The sequence below is a fragment of the Sphaeramia orbicularis genome, chromosome 6 (genome assembly GCF_902148855.1).
Source record: "Sphaeramia orbicularis chromosome 6, fSphaOr1.1, whole genome shotgun sequence".
Classification (NCBI taxonomy): domain Eukaryota; kingdom Metazoa; phylum Chordata; class Actinopteri; order Kurtiformes; family Apogonidae; genus Sphaeramia; species Sphaeramia orbicularis.
In genome coordinates, this window is record NC_043962.1 from 27,318,216 (window position 1) to 27,345,919 (window position 27,704).

A 27,704-nucleotide genomic window follows, 5' to 3' on the forward strand; every position below is an offset into this window, starting at 1 on the left:
TTGGTTTGACAGAATTTATTGTGCAACTTGACTTTCCAGGCAAGCATACAGATTCATGGCAATAAAAACAGGGTCTGCATGCTCCTAGTCAGAAAGCAAAAAAGCCCCTAAGTATGTACATTCAAGTTTTAGAGACATATAAAGGAAACAGAGTACAAACTGCTGATAACACAAACTGATTAGAGTACCATTACATTTCTGACAACAGTCAAAACATCAGGAATTCATTGCACAGGCAAAATGAGTTTTGAAGTTTATAAAAATATCTTTCTAGAGAACATTTACACCATTTATTTATATATATATTTTTGTTAGGTGGCACCTACACCACAAGATACTCATTTCCAGCAGTGGACAGGTGTGTTTGGAGTAGAACAGGTCAGGAGATGGATCATTATTATTATTATGCCAGAGCGACAGTGACGAAGCTTGGCAACTGGATGTGAAATTTGACACAGAGAGCAAGAAGTAACGACAAGAAACACACTTAGATTTAAGTCAGTCAAAACAATCTAAAAAGACAATAACCTATGAAAATACACCCTGTGCTAGGCCCCAAAGTGAAAAAGTTTACGATTGATGGCATGTTTTTATAAATTTACACTTAGGCAAGTTGCTCTAATTTAATCACTTTAGGATGAATTAATATAAAATGTTAGTTTTTATTAATAAATCACTTTAATGCCTGACTCAACTTAGAAAAACAGTATGTGCATATAATATCTGCAATGTGATGACAGAAGTACGCAACATTAGATTTGTGTAATTAACCCCACGTAATCAGTGAAATCACCATTTGACACTTTCTGAGTAACTGCATTATCTATAGGATACTGTGATCAGTACTATGACAGTAGCATAACATATCCATACAGATAAACAGAAAATCATATTTAGAAAAAAAAAAAAAAAAAAAAGCCTAGAAATCAACATATACTGTTAGTTTTAGTTTTTTGGATTTCGAGCACAAGACAAGTCGAAGTTCGAATACTTGTTGTGACTGGCACACTCATTCTCTGATCATCTGAGATAGGTAGGAATTTAATCTCAACACTACATGAAGTAGAGCCTAACACTGGGGGGAGAATCTGACTGTTTAAAATCATATGTTGGTATAAAACTGTCCCTTTTGGCGTGGCAATTTAAGGACTCCTGTGAACTATGGCTGGACGAAGCTGCCTAAAGTGTCACCCACGACTACACACACTGTGATGGCCAACATACTGAAGCCAATATGGACGGCTGTAATTCATGACAAAGTTACACAGGGGTCATTTGGCTGTTGTTTTAACCAAAAAAAAAATTACAAAATACTCATGTTATTCCCATATAACCACGTCAGTAACTTCTGCACAAATGCTCTCTGAACACAAAAACACCATCCTGAACTGCTGCTAATGCTGACTGTATGTTCTTGTAAATGTGTGAGTACTGGTTCTTCATTACTTCAACTCAAACCTTTGGATATTTTACAAAGTTATAAGGCAGATATACAAACCTCATATTTGGACGGCTAGACCCAAAAAGTGTCTTTCCTCAAATTAAGTGTCCTATAGATGGAGTGAGGGTTTGTGTTTCAGTGTCATGTAGCCCCCCCGTCTGTTCCGCTGCTACAGGATTGTCCAATGTTTGTGGATGAGGACACGGGCTCCTGGTCGGTTTCTCTGACACAGATGACGGCATCACCACTCACATTTATGAGACACTGCGCCTAGAGACCAACAAAGCAACACCAATAAATTGGCTGTAACCAATAAATACACTTTGACCCTGTTTACACTTGATCTTAAAAAGCATTTCAGTTGTCATGTTTGTTATCTTGAGTGTCCAGCTGACCTCTCATGTTTAGATTCTGGTAGTGCCTATGTTACTCCCAAAGAGCCTTGCAAAGGTATAACCGTCATAGACAAGCAGTAGATTTAGGCAAGAAAACAAAAATGTTACCAGGAAATAATATGTATGACAAGTATGAGCCATCCCAACTCAGAGCATTTGACAGTATGCAAAAAATAATAATGCAGAAAAATCAGTCCTGAACTGAATCATGAAATCATTGACAAATCACTGAAAAATCCCAGGCTGTAATAATTCAACATCAAAAAAATTACTTTGCATGTAGTACTGAAAATGATTATTTTCTGTTTTTTCATTTGAAAACATAGTGGCATTGTGACAAATACTCTGGCATTTAAAAGGGTTAAAAGATTCAAAAACTAATTAGTGTTTGATTGTATGTCGATAATATTAGAACTGATCCAAAGGGTTGGCTTTAACTGTCATATTGTGTCCTTGATTGTATGTACATTTGTTGTTTAGTTTACAGATGATCATACACTTCTATATGACTAAAGTGAAAACTGATTTTAACAAATATTCAGATGTATAAATAAAACCAAAGTTAACAAAAAATAGAATTGACAATAAAAATCACACAATAAATCTTAAGATACATGTATTTGTTTTTCTCCATTCTGATTTCATAGAACAAATAATTAAATGAAAATACCTCTGTGTATTGTCGTCTTGTCATCTACCCACTGAATACAGTAAAAATAAAAGAAGAACGTATGTGTAGTCAAATATCCATGTTTAAAAATGTTACTGCAAAAACAAAATAGGTCCCAAAACTGAAAAATGGTCACTGAAATAGTTTAACTTGTTTACTTATAGTTATTGTAGTTTTCTTCTGTTGTCTCATTTCAGTGTTTTCAAGCACCATCACCACAACCATCTTCCATATTGATAAACTTTACTGATTCCTCCTTTTCACATCATAATGAATTAGTGTTTAATCTACAAAATACATTTGTTAAACGTATCCTGATCCACCTCTGCAAGTGGTTTGAGTGACTGCATCACAATGTGTCCTGGTGATAATAAACACACATTTAGTGTAAACAGGGTCTTCGTTACATGAGAGGAATAAAATGTGCACAGGTGTGTGTGAAGTACCTGGTTCTTGTTTGGATTTTCCATCAGCACACACTCTTTCATGCTGTAGGACACTACCGCGTTGCCACCAAGGGCTGCTACATGGGCTCGAACCATAGCGAACACCTCCGCTATAAATGAATGGAGGAAGCCACTAACACCGCCTTCCTGCAGAGATTGAAGAGAGGCGCTCTACGTGTGGACATCTTTCTACAAATCATCTATGCATGTTTCATTTGTTGCAGTCACACAACTTGTACCTCACGTAGAGATGTTGTTTCTCTGATAAAGAACATGTTGATGATCCCAAGGTATTTAATGATGCGTGTCCCAGGGAGGAAGGATAACGGCGTCATCTTCACCACGGTGACTGAACTACCTCCGAATGATCGGTTGGAGCGCAGCGAGCGGGAACGCCCCTCAGGTAACGGACTGCCGCGCTCCAGAGATGAAACTGCACATTTCAGAGAGCAGGGAGAGGTCCGAAAGGATGGAGATAAACAAGAAGTGGGGTAGAGGAAGACAAAGGAAATGGAGACACCAGAAACATTCAAAAATAGTGGAACCAGTTAAAGCGGATATGAATATCTGAAGCAGAAATGTATTTGTGGAATGTACGTGCAAAAACTGCAATCCTGTGAACACGTGCACAGAAGTAGTAAAGTGTGTGTGCACACAACACTGATGTGTCTGTGTCAAATATTTGTAACCTGGCATGCAGGTGTGTGGAGGTTTGGTGTGAAGACATTCACTTGAAAAGCAGGTGCTGCCATGCACGTCATGCATTTAAGACAATCAGACAAAAGACAGTTAGACAGTGTCTGCAGACAGACGGACAGACCTGGGCACAGCTGTGTATGTTTACATGTGTGAATACAGTATTTGCAGTACAGTAAAGTAAATAAAAGAATATTTATATCTGTTTGCATTTGTGAAAGAGGCTTGAGAAATGGAGATGGACAGAAACAGCTGTGAACTGAGCTGGGCACATGTACACGAGCCAGAGTGTGAGAGATGCTCCGACATCTTACTGCAGATTTACCTCCTGTGGCTTACATCCATCAAACCAGGAACCTTTAGAGCCACACATTAGATTGTAGTTCACTTACTGTGCACAGGACTGAAAATGTTACCAGATCTTGCAGAACAGCATTGCCCCACCCCCCACCCAATACCTTATGAAGGACTATGGAGGTCATACAAACAATTATACAGAATTTAGTTCAGAATTTAAAATAAATTAATGAATGATTTTACAATTGGTTTATCACATCCATAAAATGAAATATAATTTAAATATTGTAATGGCCAATGAAAAGAAGACTGAAAGCAGACATAAATAAAGAAATGTAGTAATACATTCTTAAATAAATAGTGGAATTTCAAAATAAACTGAATAATCCAAGTTTAAAATAGAGAAAATAACAGGTGGATTCAAAAACTGAGATGTTTTTAGGTGTAGTACAGTATATAAGGGGGAACTAATTTACCTGCTGCTTTAATAAACGCTTTCACATTATCATTTCTTTACTACCTTTATCACGGCTGTTACAACCTCCAGAGGTGTTACAAAGCCGCGATAAAGGTGGGACCAAATGATGCCACCATTTTGTTTACACAGACATCATTCCGGAATAAAGGCGATATACTCCCGTAACAGAAGTCCTGTGTAAAAGGGGCTTCTGATGGTTATCATATGGCATATCATATGGATTTTAAAAAAAAAATCTTTTGTAAAATCATTTATCAATTTATGATTTTTAATTTATAAATACAAAACATTTAATGAAATCCTGTATAATTTACAGATTAGACCCTGCTGGTTATCCATACCGGCCTTGGTCTTTTCCACATGATTACATCTTCAGATTTGTGGGAATCATATACAAGACGATTTAGTATTCTGTACATTCTTTGAAAAATGCAGTGTTTCTCAGCTTAGATTGCAAAAGCAGATAAGAAAGAAAACAAACATATTAAAGCAGTTCCTCTGGGAATGAAAATAAAAATCACTTCTTGCTACTTCGTCACCATGGCTACAGGCATCTCAAAGCCAAGCTGTTGATTGTGGATCCCTCTGAGGGGCGGGGCACCAACTTCCACACTTTAGCTAAAAAGCTGGTGCTTGATTAAAAATGCTCCGCCCCCCAGCGGCATGCATGGAGGGGTGTGTGTGCACATATGCAAGCATTCTTTCATGTGTGTTTGTGGGACTGCATTGTGAAACCGTGTTCTGCATTTGTGTATATGATCACCAGAGTGTGCTAGAGACTGTGTCCTCCTACTTGTCTTAACTGATCCTCGTCTTATGGTGTGAGCTTTCAGCCTAAGCAGCTCTAGCCAGGTGCTGCATCTGTCTGCAAAGGAACCGTAATCAACGGAGGCAGCTGGAGAGAACACACACAAACACACACACCCACACCCGAACATACACATACGCAATAACAACAACAACAAAACGAAAAAAATAAAATAAAATAAAAACAGGACACAAAAAAACCAACAAACGAACAGAAGAACAGAAAAGAACAAAAGTGGATGAGGTCTGGGAGCAGTGCAAGATAACTCTGTCCGAGACAAAAGGATGAGAAGTCAAAACAGCAGTGTTGTAGTTTTGGTAGCAGGGAGGTGGGGCAGGGAGGATGTTGAATGAGCGAAGGGGGCTTACCTCTGGATGAGACGTTGGAAGTCTCTGGGACACCTGTTGGACACATCCACACATGTATCAATGTCCATCTCTTGTACAGTGTGACAAACCCAGCATGCATTTCTGAGCTTTTAGTTTGGTTCAGTCTACTTTAATACTCCATCTCTAATCTGTATTTACCAAGGACTGGAGGTATAATAATATGACATTTATTTTTATCAAGTCATTCAGAATAGTTTTTAATTTCAGCTTAGTTTTATTTAATTTGTAGTAGGTTTAACTATTTTTATTTCACATAACTGAATTTAATGTAGTTGTCAAATATTATGACGAAAGCCTTAAGTTACTGAAGCTGAATATGATAGCATAAAAGAACACACTTTTACCAGCAATGTTTTTTGTTTTTTTTTTAGAGTTAGTGTTGCATTTCCATTGAAGTTTGTATTCAAATTATTTCAGTTCACTGCTATATCTAGACATTTCATTCTAGTAGTTTTAATTTTCCATGACTATTGTAACAAGAGCATCTTTTGTGTTTACTGAAAGGGGAGACTCTACTCAACAGTCACAGCATCCCATCTAGATAACACCACACCTCTTCTAAATTTACAGCAAAACCAAACACACCAGGCTATGAGACACCGCTATGCATTTACCTGCTGAACGAACCATAACCAGCTGATTATGGCAGAGTTTTGCAGCTGGGGTGAGTAAAGAGACTGTACCTGAAGCGTTAGTGGAGGAGAGTGGCAGTGCCTGTTAGTGAAGGAGGTCAGAAGCAGGTCAGGGAGCAAAAAAGAATAATAAACAATGGGTGATACCTGAGATTTTGGACGATTGCTGAGTGCTGGTGGATGATGAGTCTGCGCATAGCTCAAGGGGAAACTGCAGCTGCTCTTCAATCTCACCGCTCCCTGAAACAATATACACAATCACTTTAGCAAACAAACACAACAGAAAGGATGTTTCCCCTATAGCTTAAACTGAATAGCATGTTCTATAGTCTTGAAAACTCGCTGTGCTACTTCCCTTCTACTGAGAAGAAATGCTTTTTTGTGTTCTGCATGAATTAAAGTATGTTCAACCCAGTTACTGTATGAGGATAGAATCCAGTAACTAAACTGAACGACCTCCTTAAACAAACAGACCTTTTTGGATGACTTTCTCTGCAGGCTTCTCCTGAGTCTGGTCCTTGTCAAACGTCATGGCAACTGCAGTCACTGCAACCTAACATGAAAACGGAGCTAAAAGTTGAGAAACTGCAACGTTTAATCAGGACTTGTCAATTATATTACTACTAGATGTAAATTTCCTTATCACCTGAATGAGTTCTTCTTCTGGCACTGCTACAGTGACGTTGAGATGACAAAGACAGCAGGGAATCATAGAGCGCAACTTGAAATAAAAACTCTGTAACAGACAGGATAAATTGCAGTTTTATAACTAATCATTCAAAACAAGCCACAAATATCAACATGACACCCAATACATTGTGTCATTACTTACTGACAACAGAGGATTCTTACCTTTAGTAGATTCTCACATAGGTCAGTGAAGATCTTGTTCAAGCCTTGGTTAGTAAGATTGGCATTACTTAACCTGAAGACCCTCACCGATGTAAACATCTGTAAAAACAGGAACAGAGTGTAAAAAAATAAACAAAACACTACCATACCTTTAGAAATGCCATGTCAATCTTCAGATTCTGGTAAAAAAAATACCAAAAATGTGCACAGATGAAAATAACCCTGCCAAGCTAAATTCCTTCCTACTAAATGCCTGTATGAAAATAACTAATTCCTCAAAGTAATGCTTTTGTATTAATCTTTGAAGGAAGCAAAATTACCTGTACTCCTGAAGTCCAGTTATAAATCCCAGGCATGATCTCTGTGTTGCAGCTGTAGAAACCTGGAGAAATTGATGTGATAAGGAAAGCAAGAAAGAGAAAATAAAAAGAGCTTGAACAGAGCAATGACATAATTTGAGCGGATATGTGATGATGACTATGTGAATCTGCTGAACTTGCTGTGGGGTGATTGGATGGCACAGACCTGTGGGGGGAGGGGTGTCAGTGAGAAGGGAGTGGATGTCCTCCACAGCATCGGTGTCATCAATCTATTCAAAATCACAACAAACCATTGCATATGTGTGGGGAGGAAAAACTTACACATGAATATCTCATCGAGTTTAATTTATACACACCTCTAGGACAAAAGCATCCTTCTTGCCATGGGAGAGATCCAGCTCTGACAGTTCATCTGAGCTTTCTGAGTGGGAGCGGAAAAGTCTGGATCGTTGTCTAGGTTCAGGAATCGGAGAGCCAACTGCTTCCTCTGTCAATTCCTACAAACAAAGACACGCAATGTGTAAGCAGACTGGGCAATGAGATAAACACTTGAACAACACAACAACCCCCCCCATCTGCGTCTCACATCTGTCCAGCTGCACAGCAAGTACACTGAGTATGTTAATAACACACCACATGCTCACACTCACTCAAGGACCCAGTCAGTCATACCCAAACACACATGGCTGCTGTTAATCTGAATATGGATTTGGAGGAGTGAGGAGTGGGGCAAACACACATCATAAAAAAAAAAAACATACAAAAGGTGAGTGTTTGTGTGTGTGTGTGTGAGATACAATGAGTCTACAGTGGGTTGCCCTTGAGTAGTGATTCTGTAGTGGGTTATACATTGTCCCACTCCCAAACGTCCCCGGTTAAGAGTTGTTAAACAGAGTATAGGTGGTGTCGATTAATAAAGTGAAATAGTTGTCATGCTTTGCTGTGTCTCACAGCTAAAAGTTGGCGTGCTCAGTACCATGTTTACGCTGCAGAACACCTCAGGGTCCAGGGTAAATAATTTCTTTAATGACGAGAGAGACAAGAGGGGTAGGTTCTTAATGAGTCATGTACATTAGACTAAGTATAATGTAAGATTATGTCTTGTTAACAGTGCAACATAGTTACCATAAATAACCACAACCATTTAATTTGTTTATGTAAATTGAAGGTATAAATCTATATTCTTTAACTACCATATACTGTGGATATTCCTCTCTGTTCAGGATTTTTGCAGGTTAAAATTAAAGACTATTTAAGACCTTTTTAAGTGTGTCACAAATGCAACATGAGACTTTTCTGTTGTAAAGCTGGATTTAATTGAAAATTTGTTTACCTGAATTAGGTGAATGTACTCAAACAATTGTAAAGTATTAATTCTAGAAGACAGTATTTTTGGAAGAGAGGAGGTATCATGTTTAACTACACACACTAACTGGGTGTGTTCTGATCATTTCTAATTAGGCTACACTTTGCATTAATGGTGTTATTTGTTCACTTCTGAATAGTGTGAGAAATACATTTTTTCCCTAAAAACAGGCTTAAGCGCAAGATTAAAATTAATGTGATTTTATAAGTCTAACATTAACATCATAGGTCAAATATGTTTATTGTGTTTTAAGACACATGAAGATTTGATAAAATTTGAAGACTTTTAAGTTGTTTTGAGGACCAAACCCCATTGTTATACAGTTCCTTATTCTAAATGGTTTTTCACTGTTTGCTAAAAAAAAAAATTAATAAAAAATCTCTAATTCTATGTTTTTTATTTCCTTGTCACAAGCTGGGGGAAAAATAAAAAGTCACAGTATGATTGCGGGGTCCTATTTGCCATAAACACTGTACATGCTCATGTTGTGTGCCTCACCGGAGGGTTTATCTGATAGAGCTCTTTGTTCTTGGCTATGGTGTCGTTGATTCTTTTCTGGATGGTCAAGATGTGGTGCTCATTGCTCAGGTCACCGGGAGTCTTCCCTGCAATTTGGATGCCCCCTGATGCAGGCAAGGCTGTCAGATACACTCCTGTGGCAGACTTAACACACATACACACACATATATATATCTTAAAGGCATTGTTGCACCTATTGCCTGTATGTCTAATTCATTCAATGTCAAATGTTAACCTACAGCCAGACCCAGGAGCATATTCTCGCCCACACTGATCTGTATGCGAAGGCCGAACAGAGCATTCATGCTCCGCAGCTTCAGTTTGTTCATCAGCTGGGTGTGCAGCTCATATTCCATAAAAGGCAGCAGGTTAGAGATGGCTGTTGCGTTCACCTCTCCCTGGGCTTTCTTTTTTAAACGACATAGCCTGGACAAAAACAAAAAGGACCGTAAAGCTCAGAATTTACTTATAAGTGTCTGTGATACTCAGTTGTTGTTAAAGATTTCTGCTTAAGCAAACTCTTAAAAATTGGGTATGGAAGTTTGTGTTTGCATGCAGGTGAAGATTGTGTTGGGAGTCTGTTTAGTACAGAGAGGTCATTTGTTTATGTTATGTTTATGTTTGTTTATGTTACTTCACCAAACAAGTGTCTCAGTAGGCAGAGTAACCTGATTTCTATATAGAGGACTACATGTATAACATTACACTGTAGTAAATCATACTTATTCTATAACGTTGAGTATTTCTTATTTGAAATATCCCAGTTGCTAATAAACTTCATTGTACCTGGCCTGAATAAGGCAGCCTTTCCCTGTGACAGCAGCTTCTGGTGGCAGGTCAATTGTAGTGAAAAGCACATCAGGAACCTTAAAAAACAAAAAAAACAAGAGCACAACAATTTTAAGCAGCATGTCATCCTTATTTTATCATAGTGGTTTTATTTACTGAAGGATCAATGTCATCGTAAGTAAAATATTTGAGACCTTCTGTCTTCTACAGTGGTAACAGTAGGTGAGCTGGGCAGGAAAAGGCATGTTGAGTTCGTCATATGGGATGTGACAAAAGCCACAGCTTGGGGGAGACGGCTCCTCAAACCTGGAAAACAACACGCACCATCTCATCACAACCCATTCCACAAGTAAGCAAGTAAAGCTTTATTTATATAACACTTTTTAAAACAACATGTTACAAAGTGCTTCACATAAAGGAGAGATAGATCAAATCAAATCAAATTTTAAGCCAATTTACAGAAACCCAACAAGACTATTTAATGATGAGGATTAACATGCAGCTTGCCCAGTAGGGCTGCACGATTTTGGCAAAAAAAAAAATCCCGATTTTTTCCTCTAAAAACTCGATTTTCGATTTCGATTTTTGGGTATAACTAGAAAAGGCAACAGCAGTCAGCATGTCGTTTTCGTGAGCAGCCCACAATGCAAGCCACTGCTCTGACCTCAAAGCTGTGATGGGATCACGTGATGAACCTACAGTTTGTTTTTTCTCTTCATTAAATCTTTAAAATGAAGTAGAGTATACAAACAATGTATACAACAAGAAAATAACATAAGTTTGTCAGGGGGAATACACTATAAGAAAATGTCCAAATCAGAGCAAATACTGATAGTTGTTACAACCTTTTTGTTTCCACATTTATCTAACAGCTTTAAATAAATTTCAACATCTTACAAAACATAAATAATATTTGGTTTTGTGTTACAGAACTTACATTTGTGAATGAAAAATTTAGCAAGTAAGAGGACTAAATTAATTATTAAAAAAAAAAAAAGTTTTTTTTTCTTTCTTTTCTGGGTATCTGGTCCACAGCAGTGATACCAGTGTCAGTCAGTGACAGGCATCAGTCGTGTGTATGTGGACCAGGTTAATATGAGTGATCCACATGTGGTTCTGTTTAAACTGGGGGATCCGTGCGTGGAACAGACCGACCCAGGACACGCTGGAGGGATTCTATGTGTGGAGCTGGTGGATGTGTGTGGGCACAGGGCTGTGTGGGCTCCTCTGCTGAGGCTGATGACCCCGAGACCCGGACCCGGTTCAGAAGAAGACAGTACGGTACGGATCCGGGACAACGGAAGATGAGTGATCCGCTTGCAGTTATATTTCAATTGCGGGATCCGTGCGTGAAGCCACGGCTTATATTGGTATAAGTACTGCGGGTTCATGAACACATTTAAAGTCCGGTCATTACACAGACTTCTGTGACAGACCGCTGTCACAGGAAGAGCCTACGGGAGCCCGCGGGCACGCGGAGGCGCGCGGCCCGGAGGCACGAGAGAGATGAAATCGATTTTACGATTTCCCTTTTTTAAAAATTGTCCTAATTAAAAAATCCGATTTCGATTTAAAATCGATTAATCGTGCAGCCCTATTGCCCAGTTTTCAAAAACAACCTGTGGTCGGTGCTTCCGATGTCTAGACAGCCTTCACGCATGTACCGAGGATTCAGGATAGCTGCTGTGCCTGATGCTGACAAGATACACACCTCCTCACTGTTCACAGGAAATAAGGTAACAAAAGTGTGATTTTACATCATTTAGGAAACTGACTTTAGTCAGAGAAACATCACTATGACCATGCACATACCAGATGCTGGTGCTTTCACTGTATCCCACAACTGCATGGCAACCAAGAGCTTTGGCATGAGATTTAATTTCCTGGCGAATCTCTTCCCACCAGGCATCACGAGTTTCTGGTTCATCTGAAAAACACAAAATTCTAAATTAGACAGCGTTTACAAAAGATGTCTCATTGGCTCAATTATCTATAGAAAAAATAGTGAGTAATACTTAACTAACCTCAACTTGCTGTTCTCAAACTGGATTAAAATATGTCTGCCCTGATAACACACTGACAAGAAAGTGATATCTAGTCAAGTATCTCTGACTAATTTGACTTACCAGAAAATAGACAAAATACACTGCACTTCTTATTATGTGATGAATGATTGGTGAGTTAAGTAGTGTATCAAAGCAAGCCAAAACCAACTACTGTTGTAAAACAAAGTGACAATGAAAATGATTAATTACAATTTGACGTTGATGAAGGTGAAGTCAATGGTTAGGTTAGTTCCATGTATTTAATGTCTTAATTGGCATTCCTTCGGTGCACATTATCCGACATCAAATTGGTTGTCTCTCTCTTTGTTTTATCTCCTTTTCATCAATAACACTGACAAAAAGGAGCCAGGATGCTATGTTTTAGCTGTGGTGGTATGTCTATAATAAAAAATAAAACCTTGTTGGTTGGTAAAAAATAAAAAAATAATTGAACAAAAAAAAAAGAAAAATCACAAAGGGCACTATCCAATAGGTGAAGAATGTTTTTCAACTCTGGTGGTGTAAGATTATAAATTAAAGCCTTCATCATACTTAGGCTAAACCACTGATGTGTTTCGATAGTGTTGTGAAATTTTGATCTAATGCCATCTGTTTAATTAACATTGTTCGAAAGATCTTCCTGCCAGTTTTCAGTTTAATCTTTTTCTAATCTGTGTGTTGGTGTCATTAGAGTATTTGAGTCGCACCTCATGACTCTCTGGAAGGGCTACATGCTTTCTGAGCCCAAGAAAGAGAGAGAAACTCAGCTGTTTGGTGGAATAAGGGACAGGGATCAATGGGGAGAAGAATGGGACATCAACTGAAGAGATGAATAACAATGACTGATGGTCAGGCATCAGGCCCACAAGATGGGTTCCTTTAAACCAGAAGCAGCATGTCACACAGGCACAGGCTCACCAACGTGCACGCTCATGACCATGTGCACGCTCATGGGCAGAGAAGGGCCATATTCATTCACCAGAGTCCATCAAATGTAGTCTAGATTTTAAGATAGGGGAAAACTGTCATACTTCCTCCAATCCCCACATTCACCTCGTTCCTTCCTTCCCCATCATACATGCCAGATCCATTTTGTAATTTTCCTAAAATGCTATCCATCTGATCAGCCTGCTTTCCATCCATTCATCCATTCCTCCTTCGCTCTCTCAGTATGAATACGGCCCAGTGAGTTAGGGATGCACATGCCCGGTCAGTGGCTCTTTGTCACAGAGTAAACCTCCTAAACCTCCTCTGGTCTAGACAGGTTTGACCACAATGCCGATTCAGGAAGCGTAAGAACAGCGCTGGGACAACGTTAGGGAAGAGCTGCAGTTCTTCTGTGCAGCAGGATGAGCTGGGTGAGGGGGAGGGGGTAGCCAGGCCAGGCTGAATGGGGTGGGGTGGGGAAACAGCGCATGCTCAACTCAGCTCAGCACACACTCACACAGATTATTAAGAGAATGGCAGCTCACTGAATTCATCCATGTGTATTAGGCTAAAACTGAATTTGTTGGTCAATATATGGGCTAGCTGGCCAAAGCTGGTTAAATATTAATGTTGGGTGCATGGTGAGAGGGTACAAAGAAGCCTTTCACTTCACTGAGCTGCCATCACTCCTGTGGGTGAGAGCAGTAAAAGGGGGAAAATACCTGCAGTGACACTATTCCAGTCTAGCAGTTTGTAAGAGCGCGTGTTACCCAAGGCTGGGCCAGAACACACCGTTAGTACAGAAAAGAGAGAAAAAGAAAAGAAGAGACAGTCTAACAAACAAGCACAGCACAATAGCAGCACTCCACAGTCACTATACAAATTACAGACAACACTCCACAGTCACCACGCCAAGACACACTAAATTTAGATCTACTAAAACAATTTTAAAAGAAGAATAACAAAGAAAGGAGAGACAAGAGATGAGAGAAAACTGAGCACAGAAAACTGAAGCCTGAGTCAAATATAACAAGGATTAAAGAGAAGCTATAAGTAGAAAAAGGAGCATGCAGAAAAGTGGACTAACTCTCCCGACTTAGTGTTGCTCTGCAGTTGATATTATAGTGTAGTGATTGTGAACAGGACTCTTTTCAGAATGGTTTCCAAGTTGAACCATCATTTTGAATCCAAGCACTAGAACTGCACCAAAACCAGCATTTATTAATACATTTACACTGGATGGCTCAGTTCCGGTAATCATTCACAGCTATTGGTCTGTCTGTTAATTGGATTTATCCAAAACTTTCTGTGCCAACTCACATTTTTTAAATGAGGGTTGGCCGAATTACCAGACATGGTGCGATTATGCACTTTCGGAGAACCTTATTAGTTGCATTACGTGCAAACTGTGCTCGCACATTTTTAGTGGATTAACGTGAATGTAGGTCTGTCATTATTGTTTCATAAAGACCTTAATGAAATAATTTAGGCTAACTGCAATTATTTTGCTTCGGCAGTATAAAACAGAAAACATATTTCATCATTATTTCCATGTCTTGAATTGAGTGGTCTTTCTACATTTCTGTAACATGCTTTGAATATTAAGTATTTCCGTTGAATCTAGCTAGTACAAATTCTGATTGCAAGGTCTAAAGGGTAAAAAGAAGCAATAGTGTAATTTTTATGTATACATTAGACACAAAATGGTTCTTCTTTCACATTATGTATGTATTAGAACTGTTTTTAGTCTTATACTACACTAGTTGGATAAAACAAATAAAAAAGCCATTAAAATACTCATAACTACCAACAGCCAGGATAATTTCATTAGGGATGCACGGATAACACTTTTTTCCAGACCAAGTACAAGTACTTCTATTTGATTACTTGCCAGTAATGAGTACTGATATGAGTACTACATACCATTACAGTTCTTAGTTACTTTTGAAAATGTGCTTTATTGTCATTATTACAGTCTGACTGTAACAAAGTGCTGCTACTGACATTTAACCATATGTTTTCGTTAAACATGGCATTGCCATACATTTCACTAAATTAACACACTCAAGCGGAACAAATTGTCATTACTGACATTTTAAAGTTCAGCTGAAAAAACAAACATGGCATTGCCACACATTTTACTTAAATGTAACAAGATATTTCAGTGCCAACATAAAACCATGGCAGAACAACTGAAATGATGCATTATGTCATCATGCCTGGCTGTAAGGACTAAGTCTGTTTTGAAAAAGTCAGGGGCAGGTTCTTTTTGATGAAAAGAAGCTTCTCTGCAGTATCAGCTGTGAGTCTGTTTCTGTTTTCATCTACAATGTGTCACACTGAGCTGAACAGCCTTTCACTGTCAGTTTCACTATCAGATTGCTAGTGTTGAATGAGCTAGTTTTTGCCCCTCCCCTAGACAATCTGGCTGAACATAACATGTAGTCAGCTTTACTTTTGTCACCGTTTATTTTTGAAAAATCTCCACACAGCTGACATTACTCCTCCACCGCGTACCTGCTGCACAATGAGGTGAATGTCACGCTGCTGTAAAGTGTTATCGGTATGGTTGTAACGGAGCACTTTTATTAGTACAAGTAGAAGTACACACGCTCAGTATTGAGCTGATACCCGATGCTGGCATCGGCACATCCCTAAATTTCATTATCATGGCAGCAGCTATACATGAAAGTAGCCAATTTAGGTTCTCTGGTCCACTACTGAAAAGAGCGGTGTTTATCCTAACCGAGCCCACATTCAGAAGCACTTCCCTTTCTCTAAAACCTCAGACATGCTAAAGTAAGCATCTATCATCATACCAAGCAATAAAGATGATTTCTGGGGCTGGCAGGCATATGAACTTTACTGAATCTGGATATCATCATAGAGAAAGGCCTATTTGACAAGTCAAGTACAGCATATTTAACACCACAACACCTCACCACAGCCGCACCTGCAGCCAACAACACCACACAACAGAAGCAGCAGGCAACAAGTTGGAGCCATGCACCACTACTGCACCTCACCTCCAGGGGCAGCACCGCAGCACAGCAGACACACACACATACACACACACAGCCATCACATGACCTGCACAAACTGGATATTACACAAAGCCAGTCAGTCAAACCACGAGGTGAAAGTTGCCCCTATCCTTAAAACAGTTTGGGCCAGATGATGGTGGACTTTCCTAACCTTTTTCCATCCAAATGCTACAAATCTGCAGCCCGTGTATGTAACCAGGAACAGCTTTCACCTGCTTTTGGACCAGTGCTGTGTACGTAACTGACGTATTTAATTTCTCAAAACAATCAAACAGACTGGGACAGTCAAAAGGGTAAAGTGGGAAGCATTTTACTAACAGCCAGTAGCAACAAGACCAAACACTTCACACTATAGGTCAGTGGAGGAGATCACTCATATCATTTCACAGGACAGTGGACAAGTTACACTAGGACATCATGTGTTTGTGTGCAGTCAACTCACCAGGGTTATGTATTCTGTCCAGTAGTTTGACAGAGCGGGCACTAACCACTCCACCCGCATGAACCAGAAAACCAGGTGGGAAAGATGTCAAGGTGAAGAAGGGGAACTCCTGCCGATACAAAACCCTTAGATGAAAACACACTTTTTCCAGTGAATTTCTGTTAAATACATTTTAAACAACGATAGTATTGTGACCATCTATTCTGTCTGTGTTCGGATGAAAGTTTAAGTTTAGCTAATTTTCTATGTGCACTGCAGAATACAACTAAACTCTACAAATATATGTTTGAGCCTCCATTTAAAAAAAATAAGTGGAGAAAGCACTAGCAAGGCATGTTAAATATGTGTCAAGTGCACTTAACATCTTATCATTTGGACATTTCACAAGAATTTACCATGCAGCAAGGATTGTGTGGGAAGATGATCCACCCATGCAAGGTGTATAACCAAGGATTTTCTTGTGGACACAAACCCAAGAGCATTTTAAATAGATCTGGAAGTGATTGAGAACATTCTGATTCTAAATCCAATCCTTTCAAATCTATATAAATGCATCTGTTACATTTAGAGGTGACAGTGACAGTCAAAGAAAGGCAGAGACAGACACAGATGGTCCTGGTTCAAGATTAGGATAACGTTTTACATGCTTCTCTTTGTGTACTAACAAGACAGTTGGTCCTTTGTCTCCAATTAAATGATGCAATGCAAATTCATGCATTTAATCACAAGAAGAGCTAGATATACTTGGACTGCCTTAAGCATTTCTTGAAGTGGAAGTGATGATCATATTTGTGAAAAAAAAAAAAAAAAAAAACGGAACATGGCCACCGCCAAAAATAACGTATTCTCCAACCATGCATGTGTATGGGATGAATGTCTTAGGCCCCCAGAAAATCAAGTGGGATTACAATTAGTTTCTTTCTTGTCCAATGCTCCAAGAATAAACACATCTAACAGTTTCTTAAACTTAGAGCAAAAAGGCCAGAATGAGGTGATGAGGTGAACGTGCTCATTTCAGTTGTTGAGACCGGAAACCAAAACCAAGTAAGGTCAAAGAGGAGAGAGGTGTTTTACACAAGTACCAATAAGGCACACACAGTCACACAGCCCTTCATAGCTGAAGGGAACTCAACTCCCGGTCTCCTCATGTCTGTGAATCTTTTAGAGTGCAGTGGGTTCCAAGCAAACACAACATTACGGATACACATTTTGCTCAACCCAGCCTGCTCCTTTGAGATCTACAAACAGCAGAGAAGGGATACATTAGGAGTTGATGCAGACTGGGTGGCGGCCATCAGTTTGTCAGGGTGTTTGTAAAGGGAGATGTGGAGAAAGAGAGAGAGGATAGGGGGTCACACTTGTGGGACATACCCGGGCGTTTAACAATAACCCAGAGGAGGACGCTCCCTGAGTAGCACAAGCGAAGAGAAAGGAACATTACTTGTTCTTAAACACTATCCTCATAAAACATTTAACACCTCACCAGTGTATGTCAGCTATGTATAACAAAGAAAGCAGCTGTTTAAAAACTAGCATGTGACACTGTGTAGATGTCACAAAATGAACACTAAGGGAATACAAGTTTAGCTTTTCCAATTTACAAGAGAGTTTGTGCAGGTTTCAGTTTAATTTCAGACTTTTAAAAGACCTCTTATCAAAAAATACTAGACCTTGTTCACAGCCAGAGACAGTCAATGTGTCAGTGTGAACTGAAATAATGATAACAGCAGGACAACAAAATGTTAATAATTATTGTCAAATGAAATGATATGCATTATGAATAAATACATTCTATTGTTTAGACTGCCAATTTAAATAAATAGAAAATGTTAGTATTTTGTTGCTTTTGATGTTAAAACAAGATTGTACATTCTTTCACAGCCAAAGGTCCTCCTAGAGTCCTTTGCTACATGAAGTCCAGAGGTTTCACGTTTATTATTTTCAAGCTTTTCAACCAAGCACTAAATCCAATCATGGACCTGCACAAACTCCAATACTAAACCTAATAATATTTTTACCTGTGTTACACATCAACAAACTTTCAATACCCATACGGAAACAAACCACACTTAAGCTATAAATGTCTCCAAACAGTTTGCATGTACTGTATTTGAGAATGAAGAGGTGTGTTAGGGGTGTAAGGGTGCACTTGTTTGTACCGAACCGTTTTGGTTTGGGGCCTTTGATACAATATGGAGGTGTACCAAACGAATACATGTAGCCTATGTGAAGAACAGAAACACTTGGGAAGCAGGGTGGCCGCAAGCAGAACCCATGTGCAGGGTTTCCCCTATATACATTCTGCAGCGGCGCGCACCACTGCTGAATTCTCAGCCACAGAAGCTGGATTGGACGTTCGAAGCATGTTTACTTTCACTTTTGGTGTTCAGTAGTTACGGAACGCACCCCCCCCCCACACACACACACACACACACACACACACACACTGGTCTCCTTCACTGTACTGAACCAAAGACCCCTGTACCGAAAACATACCAAACCGAAATTTTTCTGTACCATTACACCCCTAGTGTGTGTGTGTGTGTGTGTGTGTGTGTGTGTGTGTGTGTGTGTGTGTGTGTGACAGAGAGAGAGAGAGAGAGAGAAAGAGAGAGTGTGTGCATACCCTCTGTTCAAGAGCTGTTTGCGTCTGTTGTCTGAGCAGAGTCTTCAGGGGCCCTGCATCCTTCCCGGCGCTGCCCCCACTGCCCATTCCTAATAACAGAGGAGAGCCTAGCTTCAGTCTTGTGACTTCAAATAGACACATAAGTGGACTAGAAGTCATCATCATCATCATCATCATCATCACATTGCAGTAGTAATGTTACTGTGACATATCAAGGGTAAATGGTTGCTGGGCAACACATACAAGTCTTAGACCAATAACTTCATCTACCATTTCCCCATCAACCTATTCTTGACAATATCGTCATATAAAATCACTGGGTATGTCTGATAGTAGTAGTAGGAGTAGGAGTAGGAGTATGTCTGATAAACACATTAAAACGCATGCTGTGGGTGGAGAATGCCAAACAGGACTGTCAGTCAATAGTAGTGTTCACAGTTCTGAGGTCGAGCATTTACCATGCATTTGGCAGTTTCAGAAACTCCAGGTTAGATGATCTGTGTTGGTCCAATTATATTATTTATATTAATCTAAGAACACACATCTCTTGTGACAAATCCACCCAAGAGATATCATTACTGTGCTGTTAAAGGGTTCTGTTACTTGATGTCACACAGCAGTCCTACTATACCAGAGGCTACCAACAGCAGGTCCTCAGTGAAGGACACGCTCTTTCTCAGCAAGGCAGAGTCTGAGTTGGTGGTACAGGGAAGGGGTGGGGTGGTAGCTCTTGGGGCAGAGCCAGGACCACTGCCCAGTAAGGCAGGACCAGGAATGGACAGAATGTCTGTGGAGAGGGAAGGGGAGCTGGGGCAGAGGAAGATCCCAGGCCTGCGTCTCACTGAGTGGGGGTCCTCTGTATAGCAGAAACACAGATGGAAGGTGCATAGAGAAAAACAGAGATATGATGAAAGAAAGAAATAGCAGGTAGAGTAATGAGGAATGTGGGCAACTGCAAAATAACCAAGGTCAAGTAGAAAGCTGTTACAAATGGGAAGAGAATGGGAATGCACAGAAATAAAATGTGTTCAGTATTGGGAAGGTTAATTTGAAATCATTATCCAGTAGGTTACAAACTACTAATTACCCTATTAAAAGAGTGATTGTGATTACTTTTTTAAGATATGCATGTTTCAGCAGAATAAACCTGAAAAGACCCAAAAACATAAATTTAACCCAAGCAGTGTTGTTCACAACAGTGCTGATTCCTACGGAGTGATTTCACCATTAAAAGTAAGAGGGCGCAACTTACATAGAAACGAGTGTAAAAACTTAAACTGAAGAAGTGAAAATAATAATATTGTGTGGAGGAAATTATTATTGTGGACACCTAAAAAGAATTGAGAGGGCGCACACAATTAAAATGCTCGCTCACTTTGCCAAAATCATCTCTCACTTTCTGATTTCCATGCTCACTTCTGTTCCCCTCGCTCTCGATTCTTCAATGAGCTACACTTGCTTCCAATTTCACTGGAATGACATTACAGATTAAGACTTGATAAGACGATCAATGATCAGTACCTGGGATCAACGCCGTGTCTTAGTCAAAATCTACATTTGGAGGATGAGCACTACGTGGAGTCATGGCATCTTGAGAAAATGTTTGGCTTTTAGTCTGTCAACTAGCAAATATTGATAGTCAATTTAAATAATAATCAGTTAAAAAGGGGGTCCTTATGTCACATTCGTTGCACATAAGCATCAATATTTGCGAGTTGACTGATTAAAAGCCTCACGTTTTCTCCAGATCCCATGGCTCCATACAGTGCTCATCCTCCAAATGTAGATTTTTGCTAAGACACGCCGTTGAACCCAATTCCCAGGTAGTGATCGATGATCGTCTAGTTGAGTTTTAATCCATGTCGTCATTCCCAGTAAAATTGGAAGCAAGTGTAGCTCAGTGAAGACTCAAGAGCAAGGAGAACAAAAGAGCGTGGAAATCAGAAAGTAAGAGGTGATTTTGCAAAAGTGAGTGAGCATTTTAAATTGTATGCACCCTCACTTTTTTTATGTCCGCAATAATAATTTTTCTCCCCACAATATTGTTTTTACCTCTTCAGTTTTTATGCTTGTTTCTATGTAGGTTGCGCCCTCCTACTTTTGATAGTGAAATCACTGCATAGATTCCTGCACTGAAAAAAAATGCAAAGGAATAGAGTGAATTCTATTTTGTACAAGCATGGTGTTTTTGTATTACAAAAAATATATACTATTCTACAATCTATTAACATAATCCCTTTGTAATCATCAATATTTTGATTAATAACTACAATTTATAATGCAAATGTTAATTACAAAATTTTCTCAATAATTGTAACAAATTGAAATTACATGCGTCTTTAAATTTGCAGAATGCTCCTGTTACTGATGTATCCCAATACTGGATGTGTAATGTGTAGAAAGGTAAGTGAAGTTAAACCAACGACCACAGTGGGTTGCTGGGTACAAAAGTACAGACAGGGGAGAAAAAAAGGGAAGAAAATGAGAAAAAGCTCATTAAGCAAAAGAGTAATCAAGGTAAAAAATAGTGAAGTGGGTACAAAGGAGGGATGTAGGCTTGGGAGATGGTTCATCCATTCCTGAGGGGTCAGAGGAGCAGCATTATTAAGAAGACTTTTCAGCCTATACGTTGTTTATAGATCAGCTGTATTATAATGTGCTCTACTTGTCCTTTTTTGAAATACGGTTTTACCAAACTTACCTTTCACTCACTGATTAACCTCAACAGTAGCTAATAAAGAAGTTACCTTAGATCCATAACAGCCCCTCATGAGACACAATGCTTCTACTTAAAGACAAAAACAACTATAGTAACAAAAGTAACATGAAGAGATCTGTTGTGTCTTCATACTGTACATGAAAATCTAAATTAATTTCAGTGTAAAGTAGCATTTTTACAAAACTGTGCCCCTAATGAAGACACACCAGGCTCTTGAGCAAAGTGGGATAATGGAACAGCAATGACAAACCACTCACAATAAATTAATGTGGAAAAATAAATTGTACAACGAGAAAAAGGAAAAAAACACCATCAGAATAGCACCACAATGAGGTGTCTGAGAGGAGAGGGAAGAAATGGAGGGTGGGACCATTTGTTCTTACCCGTCTTGGGCGTCAAACTGAGGTCTGTGTCTGATGATGAGGACTGGCGGCTGCATGGCTTGGAGGGAGAGAAGGGGGGAGGAGAGGAAGAGGAGGTGGGGAGGGCTCTGAAAGGGGTAGGCGGGCCGGAGGACGAGGGCAGGTCCTCACCAAATACCGGCCTGCCAGGAGAACATGACACACACACAGACCCAAGTCAGTCACCACCTCACCCTCGGCGTGTGAGTGTAAAGGGTGTGTCTGTGTGTCTGTGTGCATATGAGGAAGTGGGTCAATGTTCCCAGTAAGTGGGAAGGTGACTTCTTATTCATTTGTGGATTGTTTGTTTTGGGTGAAGTGTGTTTGAGGTGCTGCAGATGGCTGAAGAACAAAATGCAAGCATGGAAAGCAAAAATTAAAAAACTAATAAACACAAAAGACACACAAAACTAAAGAAAGTAACATGGCAAACACAAAAGGTTGGGTCCAACAGAGGATGACGAGCTGAAGCATGTGTCCCAGCAGTTTAAAGCAAAGGTCAGGTGACTGTAGAGAGATCTTAGGCTCTTCCTCAGGGTTAAAGCCAAATGTCGAACATTTTTGTGGGGACCTGACTGCGGAGCAAGTAGAGAGCATTAGGACTTTCTGTGATGAAAGTGCAGGAAAATGGGGGCCTATTCCAAAAGACATAAACAAACCGAGTCGATGGAGGGCATTTTTTCCCCAGATGTCTTGATCTAAATCATTGTTTTACTCTACCCTTCACTAACGCAAATGTCTTTTCCCCACCTACTTCACCTATCCTCTATCATAATCCTGTATGCACTTCCTTCCCTGCTTCTGCGTACCGGTGAAGATGAGTGTGGGAACAGAGACAGAGAAGTTCTGGGACAGCCTCTGCGAGCTGCAAGCCGAATGCACTGGGCTGTTGTGGGTGGAGCGGCATCCGTGGGCTAGGGGAGACCTGGGCCAATCAGCACGCAGAGAGGAAGAGAGAGGACCGATTTGGACACACGCAGTGAAAAACGTCCCAATCCGAATGTAGCCAGAGAGGAAGAAAGAGATGCACACAAAACCAACACCACAACAGTGCAATAGAGTGGAAAAGGGAGACAAACAAAAAAGAAGAGCAAAGAGAAGGCTGTACCATGTAAGCAGCAGGAAACTCATGCTTTCACTTTCTGTCTTTTACAGACAAACACAGCAGGGATGCAAACATATCAGGGATCAAAAGACATATCATCCAGGGATGTCACGTAGCAAGAAATGTCAAAAAAACATAAAAATGCCCCAAGCCCCATTAAATTACATCTTGCAGTAATGGTTTATAAATAACATTTCAAAAATGAGAATAAAACGTTTATAGGACAAATAAGAGAGAAAATTATATGGGGAAGAGAAGGATGCAATCTTCTTTCTTATTCATGAGTCTCTTTTACAAATAAAATTAAATGTATAATATCAGGGGTCGACCATTTCTCAGCACGGTCAATGAGGGTATCTCATTCAGCATTTTTTTTTGCAAATATTAGTATAACTTTTATCAGACCCAATATCCATTTAATTAAAAAAACAGTACTTTGACTCTGATCCCTCTTCTTTATAAGAAATGTAGCTGTGAACTCCTTGGACGTTTGATAATATGAAAAGTTTTCTTTAATTTCAACAAAGATTTTTTGGGGAGATTATGTTATTCAAAAGGATTTAAATTTTTACAGAAAATATATTTATTGCAAATACATTTTGGTCATTGGTCTCATTACATATTAAAAAAAGCACATCTGTCGACCCCTAATACTATATTTAACACCATAAAACCCAAGTATTCTCATAGTTTCACCCTTGAAGTCTTAAAGGGTGTATACAACCCTGACAGAGACAATGCTACAAGGTCTGATGCATAAATAGATTGTATAAATGTAATATGGGGCATACATGCATTCAACTGAGATTATGCTCACATTAAGTGGGTAACTTACAAAGTAATAGGGTGACAAAGAGAGGGAGTAAACCATCTGTAGCTGATGACATTCAGAACACACATGTGCTAGATACTAAAAGATGCAGCACTAGAACACGCAGAGGTAGAGCAGAAAGCCATGCAAGAGCAGTCTAAAAGAGCAAAGGGGGGGGGTGGGGTGGCTGTGTGTGTACTGTGCATGTGTGTGTCTCAGGATTTGTTGTGTGTTGTTAGTTTCATGAAGCAAAACACATGACATAATAGACACACAAGCTACAAAAGGGAGTCAAAGATACTGAGACACACACAGGAGTAACTGCAAGACTATACACAGACTAACATACAGTCATTGTCCATACACACATAAAGCATTTACCCCCATTCTCACACATAGTCAATCAAAACTTGCACATAGAAGTAAAAGGGTCCATGCTTGTGTTTTTGGGGTCATACTCACTCCTTTCCATCCTTAGAAGGAGAATTGCAGGCATTGGAAGCAGGGGCTGTATTAGGGTGGATGTGTGTGTTGGTACTGGGGGCACTTCCAGAACTGAGTTTGTCCAGTGTGCAGGCGGTACCTATGGCCCGCACCACCAGGCCCGACTCTCCTTCCAGGTCGAAACACTGCAAGTAGCCCACCACTGCATTCCCACCCATCTCCAGTACTTTAAGACCAATTTTTCTTTGCAGCTCTCCTACACATTAACACACAGCTATGTTAGACAGAAAGGCAAAAGGGAAGAATTCCCTCTATAACCAACAAGAACAGTGGAATAGTATGCATCTTCTCACCAGACATGAGGGAGATGAGCCTCTGCCGAGCCTCATTTGACGCTCGAGGAGTTCTAATACGGTCGATCCACTGGTACTCTGGATCTTCATTCACCACAAGTTCCTCCACAAAGCCATGCACCATTGCTGCTCGGTAGCACCGCGGAATGGATGTGGCTGCCATGCAGAAAAAATAAAGAAAAAACAACAAAGAACATTATTTTTCATTTTGTATACTGATCCTGTAAAGATTTTAGGTGATATTCCTTGTTTATACATATATATTTGTTCTGTGTGTAATTTTGTTGATGCTGTAATTAATAAACTTGGCACATTCAGTATAAGTTTGAAAAATTATTTTTTTCTTTCTATCATATAAATATAATTAAATATACAGGACATCTTTGCGTCATAGATTACTGCTGTATACAAAAGACAATCTATACTCTATCAAAAATCAAATGGCAATGTGCACATTAAACATAGCAATCACATTATGCATTTTATAGTGTAAACAAAAAATTGAAAGAGAAATGTAAACTTGGACACACTGCAGAAGAACTTGACCCCGCAGGATGACTGCCTGAAGCGGTTCAAATCATTGAAGAGCTCCACTTTGACAAGGACATTGATCTCTCCTCTGATACCTAAGAGTAAATATTACAGAAATCTTTTAGAAAATGGTCATAAACATAACATAAATGGTCTGCCTACCATTATCACATTAGTGCATTATTTTACCGTGAATAGTATCATAGATGGGAAACCAGCCAGAGATGACAGAGGCAGCCTCACTGCACAACAACGGGTCAATATCAATGTAAACTTTTCCTATGGCATCATTAGCACTGTAAGTGTCATGGTCCAGCACTGTAATCTGTAATGGCTCATCCTGCAAGTCCTCATCGTCAACCTAGGTATCCAGCCAGGACAAAGGAAGGAAAAAAAGGATGCAAAAATAAGATTTTAGCTGAGATTAGGGAATATGCTGCTTAACAAATTGTATCCAAGTGAAATAAATACATTTTATACAGCCACTTCTTGGGATGTATAAACACAAGTGTTTTACCTCAAATTTGAACCATTCAGAGTTCCACTGTGGATTGAGGGATTTGTGATACACATCCGTTTTAAAAGTTGTGTTGCCAAACTTGACCTGGAAAATTCAGAGCAAAAGTCACATCCCTAAAGCTTTCATTTACTGTTTTGATTAAAAACAATGTACCTTCCATGGTAAAATCTTATCAACAATGTAGAATAATCGTTCATTTCAACAACAAATCCTGAAAATATCTTTACCCACCTCTACAAAAGCATCAGTGAGGTCACTGGCTCTGTCCATCACGGGTAAGTGGCGCCCGGCCACTATTTTGGCCTTAAGCTTTCCAGGCATGATTCAGTCTTAAATGATCTGTGGATAAGTAACAATCATACAGTTCATTCTTTAACAGACTGGCTTTTTAACCGACACCAGCTGCAATCTGCATTATAGTCATGAATGGTCAAGTGGGGGTCACCTAATTACACGACATGTGTTGTTGACAGTGTGGAGAGCCCCCTCCCGTCAACATACCCCACCAAATAACTAAGAGTAATAACTAACAAGAATTGCGCGTTAGCGTATTTAGATTTGCAACAATTAACTTAACGACTTGTTGGTGGTCTGCAAGACGAACAAGTGACGTTGTTAGTTAGCTAGATTAGGTTAGCAAAGCTAGCAAGAAAAGCCACTTAAGGCTAGGTTAACTTAACTGCATTGCAGTCTGTCTCCAAAGCTCTACCTGATCGGCCATGTTTTTACAATCATACCGCAATGGCACCTCCTATGTAACATCAGTATTATCTTGCTACACCCATTGCAAATAGTATCGTTCTTACCAGTGCTACAATATCAACAGAGAGCTGTTAAAGCGATCGCAGGCTTGTTGGACTCGGACATTACAGTTCACAGCCCACCGCTCGTCTGACCTCCGTGTCTCTCCCATAACACGAGACCTTAGTTCCCAGTTCAGCAAGCAAGAGTGTGTCGTTTAAATTTGATATATTCACCAGCTAATATTACGAGTAAATGGAGAGTAAGGTACCCGTATGGGCACCGCTACGACCGAATAATCAAATCATGACACACAGGACACGTTAGCGCCTAAAGTCAACGGCTAGCACGTTCAAGACACAGCTCGTGATGAATGAGTTTTCATAGGTTATACTGTGATAGCTTCCGGGACACCACGGAAATTTGTGTTTAAGTTTAGTACCGTCACCTAATTACCCACAGGCTTGAAATAATATAAACTAACTAGATTTTATTAAAACTTGCTCTTCAGAAAAAGTAATATTTAAAAAATTATATACCAAATACCTAAAATATTTTGATACGTTTTATTGCTCCCTATTTTGGAAAATTAAGATGTAAACTACGTGCGTATGTACCTTATTCCCACAGTACTTAAATGCAACGTCAGGGTTTGCCAAGGACATGCGCAATAATCTGATGCGACCCGCAGGTAGAGGAAGTCACTCCGATTGATTAAAACAATTCTCTCTGTGATTAGCAAATCCGATCACAGTCACATTTATGCGATGAAGTGGTAAGAAACAAGAATAAAGACCCATTTATTCTGATAATAGGCTCCAGCTGAGCCTGAATTAAATGAAAGAGCTTAAAGGTTGTCATATTTATACAATGGGGGGAGTCAGATGAGTGGTATTT

At 39.6% G+C, this 27,704-nt stretch overlaps 1 protein-coding gene across 20 annotated transcripts; it reads right to left on the reverse strand.

Annotated features, from left to right (window-relative positions):
• c2cd5 (C2 calcium dependent domain containing 5) lies at nucleotides 1-27,193 on the reverse strand. Of its 20 annotated transcripts, none has more exons than XM_030135834.1 (32): nucleotides 26,873-27,193; nucleotides 26,298-26,405; nucleotides 26,064-26,150; nucleotides 25,736-25,907; nucleotides 25,546-25,641; nucleotides 25,016-25,171; nucleotides 24,681-24,918; nucleotides 22,285-22,445; nucleotides 19,183-19,271; nucleotides 17,928-17,963; nucleotides 16,557-16,665; nucleotides 13,793-13,846; nucleotides 11,911-12,025; nucleotides 11,718-11,816; nucleotides 10,293-10,404; nucleotides 10,096-10,175; nucleotides 9,549-9,735; nucleotides 9,289-9,453; nucleotides 8,401-8,445; nucleotides 7,781-7,921; nucleotides 7,630-7,693; nucleotides 7,425-7,486; nucleotides 7,105-7,203; nucleotides 6,899-6,988; nucleotides 6,727-6,805; nucleotides 6,400-6,492; nucleotides 6,235-6,303; nucleotides 5,600-5,632; nucleotides 5,217-5,288; nucleotides 3,192-3,385; nucleotides 2,953-3,099; nucleotides 1-1,711 (listed from the first exon to the last, which is right to left on the reverse strand). In XM_030135834.1, the coding sequence occupies exons 2-32, from the start codon at nucleotides 26,385-26,387 to the stop codon at nucleotides 1,583-1,585; spliced, it is 3,363 nt and encodes a 1,120-aa protein (XP_029991694.1). In that variant the 5' UTR covers nucleotides 26,388-26,405; nucleotides 26,873-27,193; the 3' UTR covers nucleotides 1-1,582. The 20 variants fall into 20 exon arrangements, with proteins under 20 accessions (XP_029991694.1, XP_029991689.1, XP_029991688.1 ...); XM_030135829.1 differs by having other exon boundaries at nucleotides 5,187-5,288; XM_030135828.1 differs by having other exon boundaries at nucleotides 5,217-5,318.
• Between the last annotated feature and the right edge of the window lie 511 nt (nucleotides 27,194-27,704).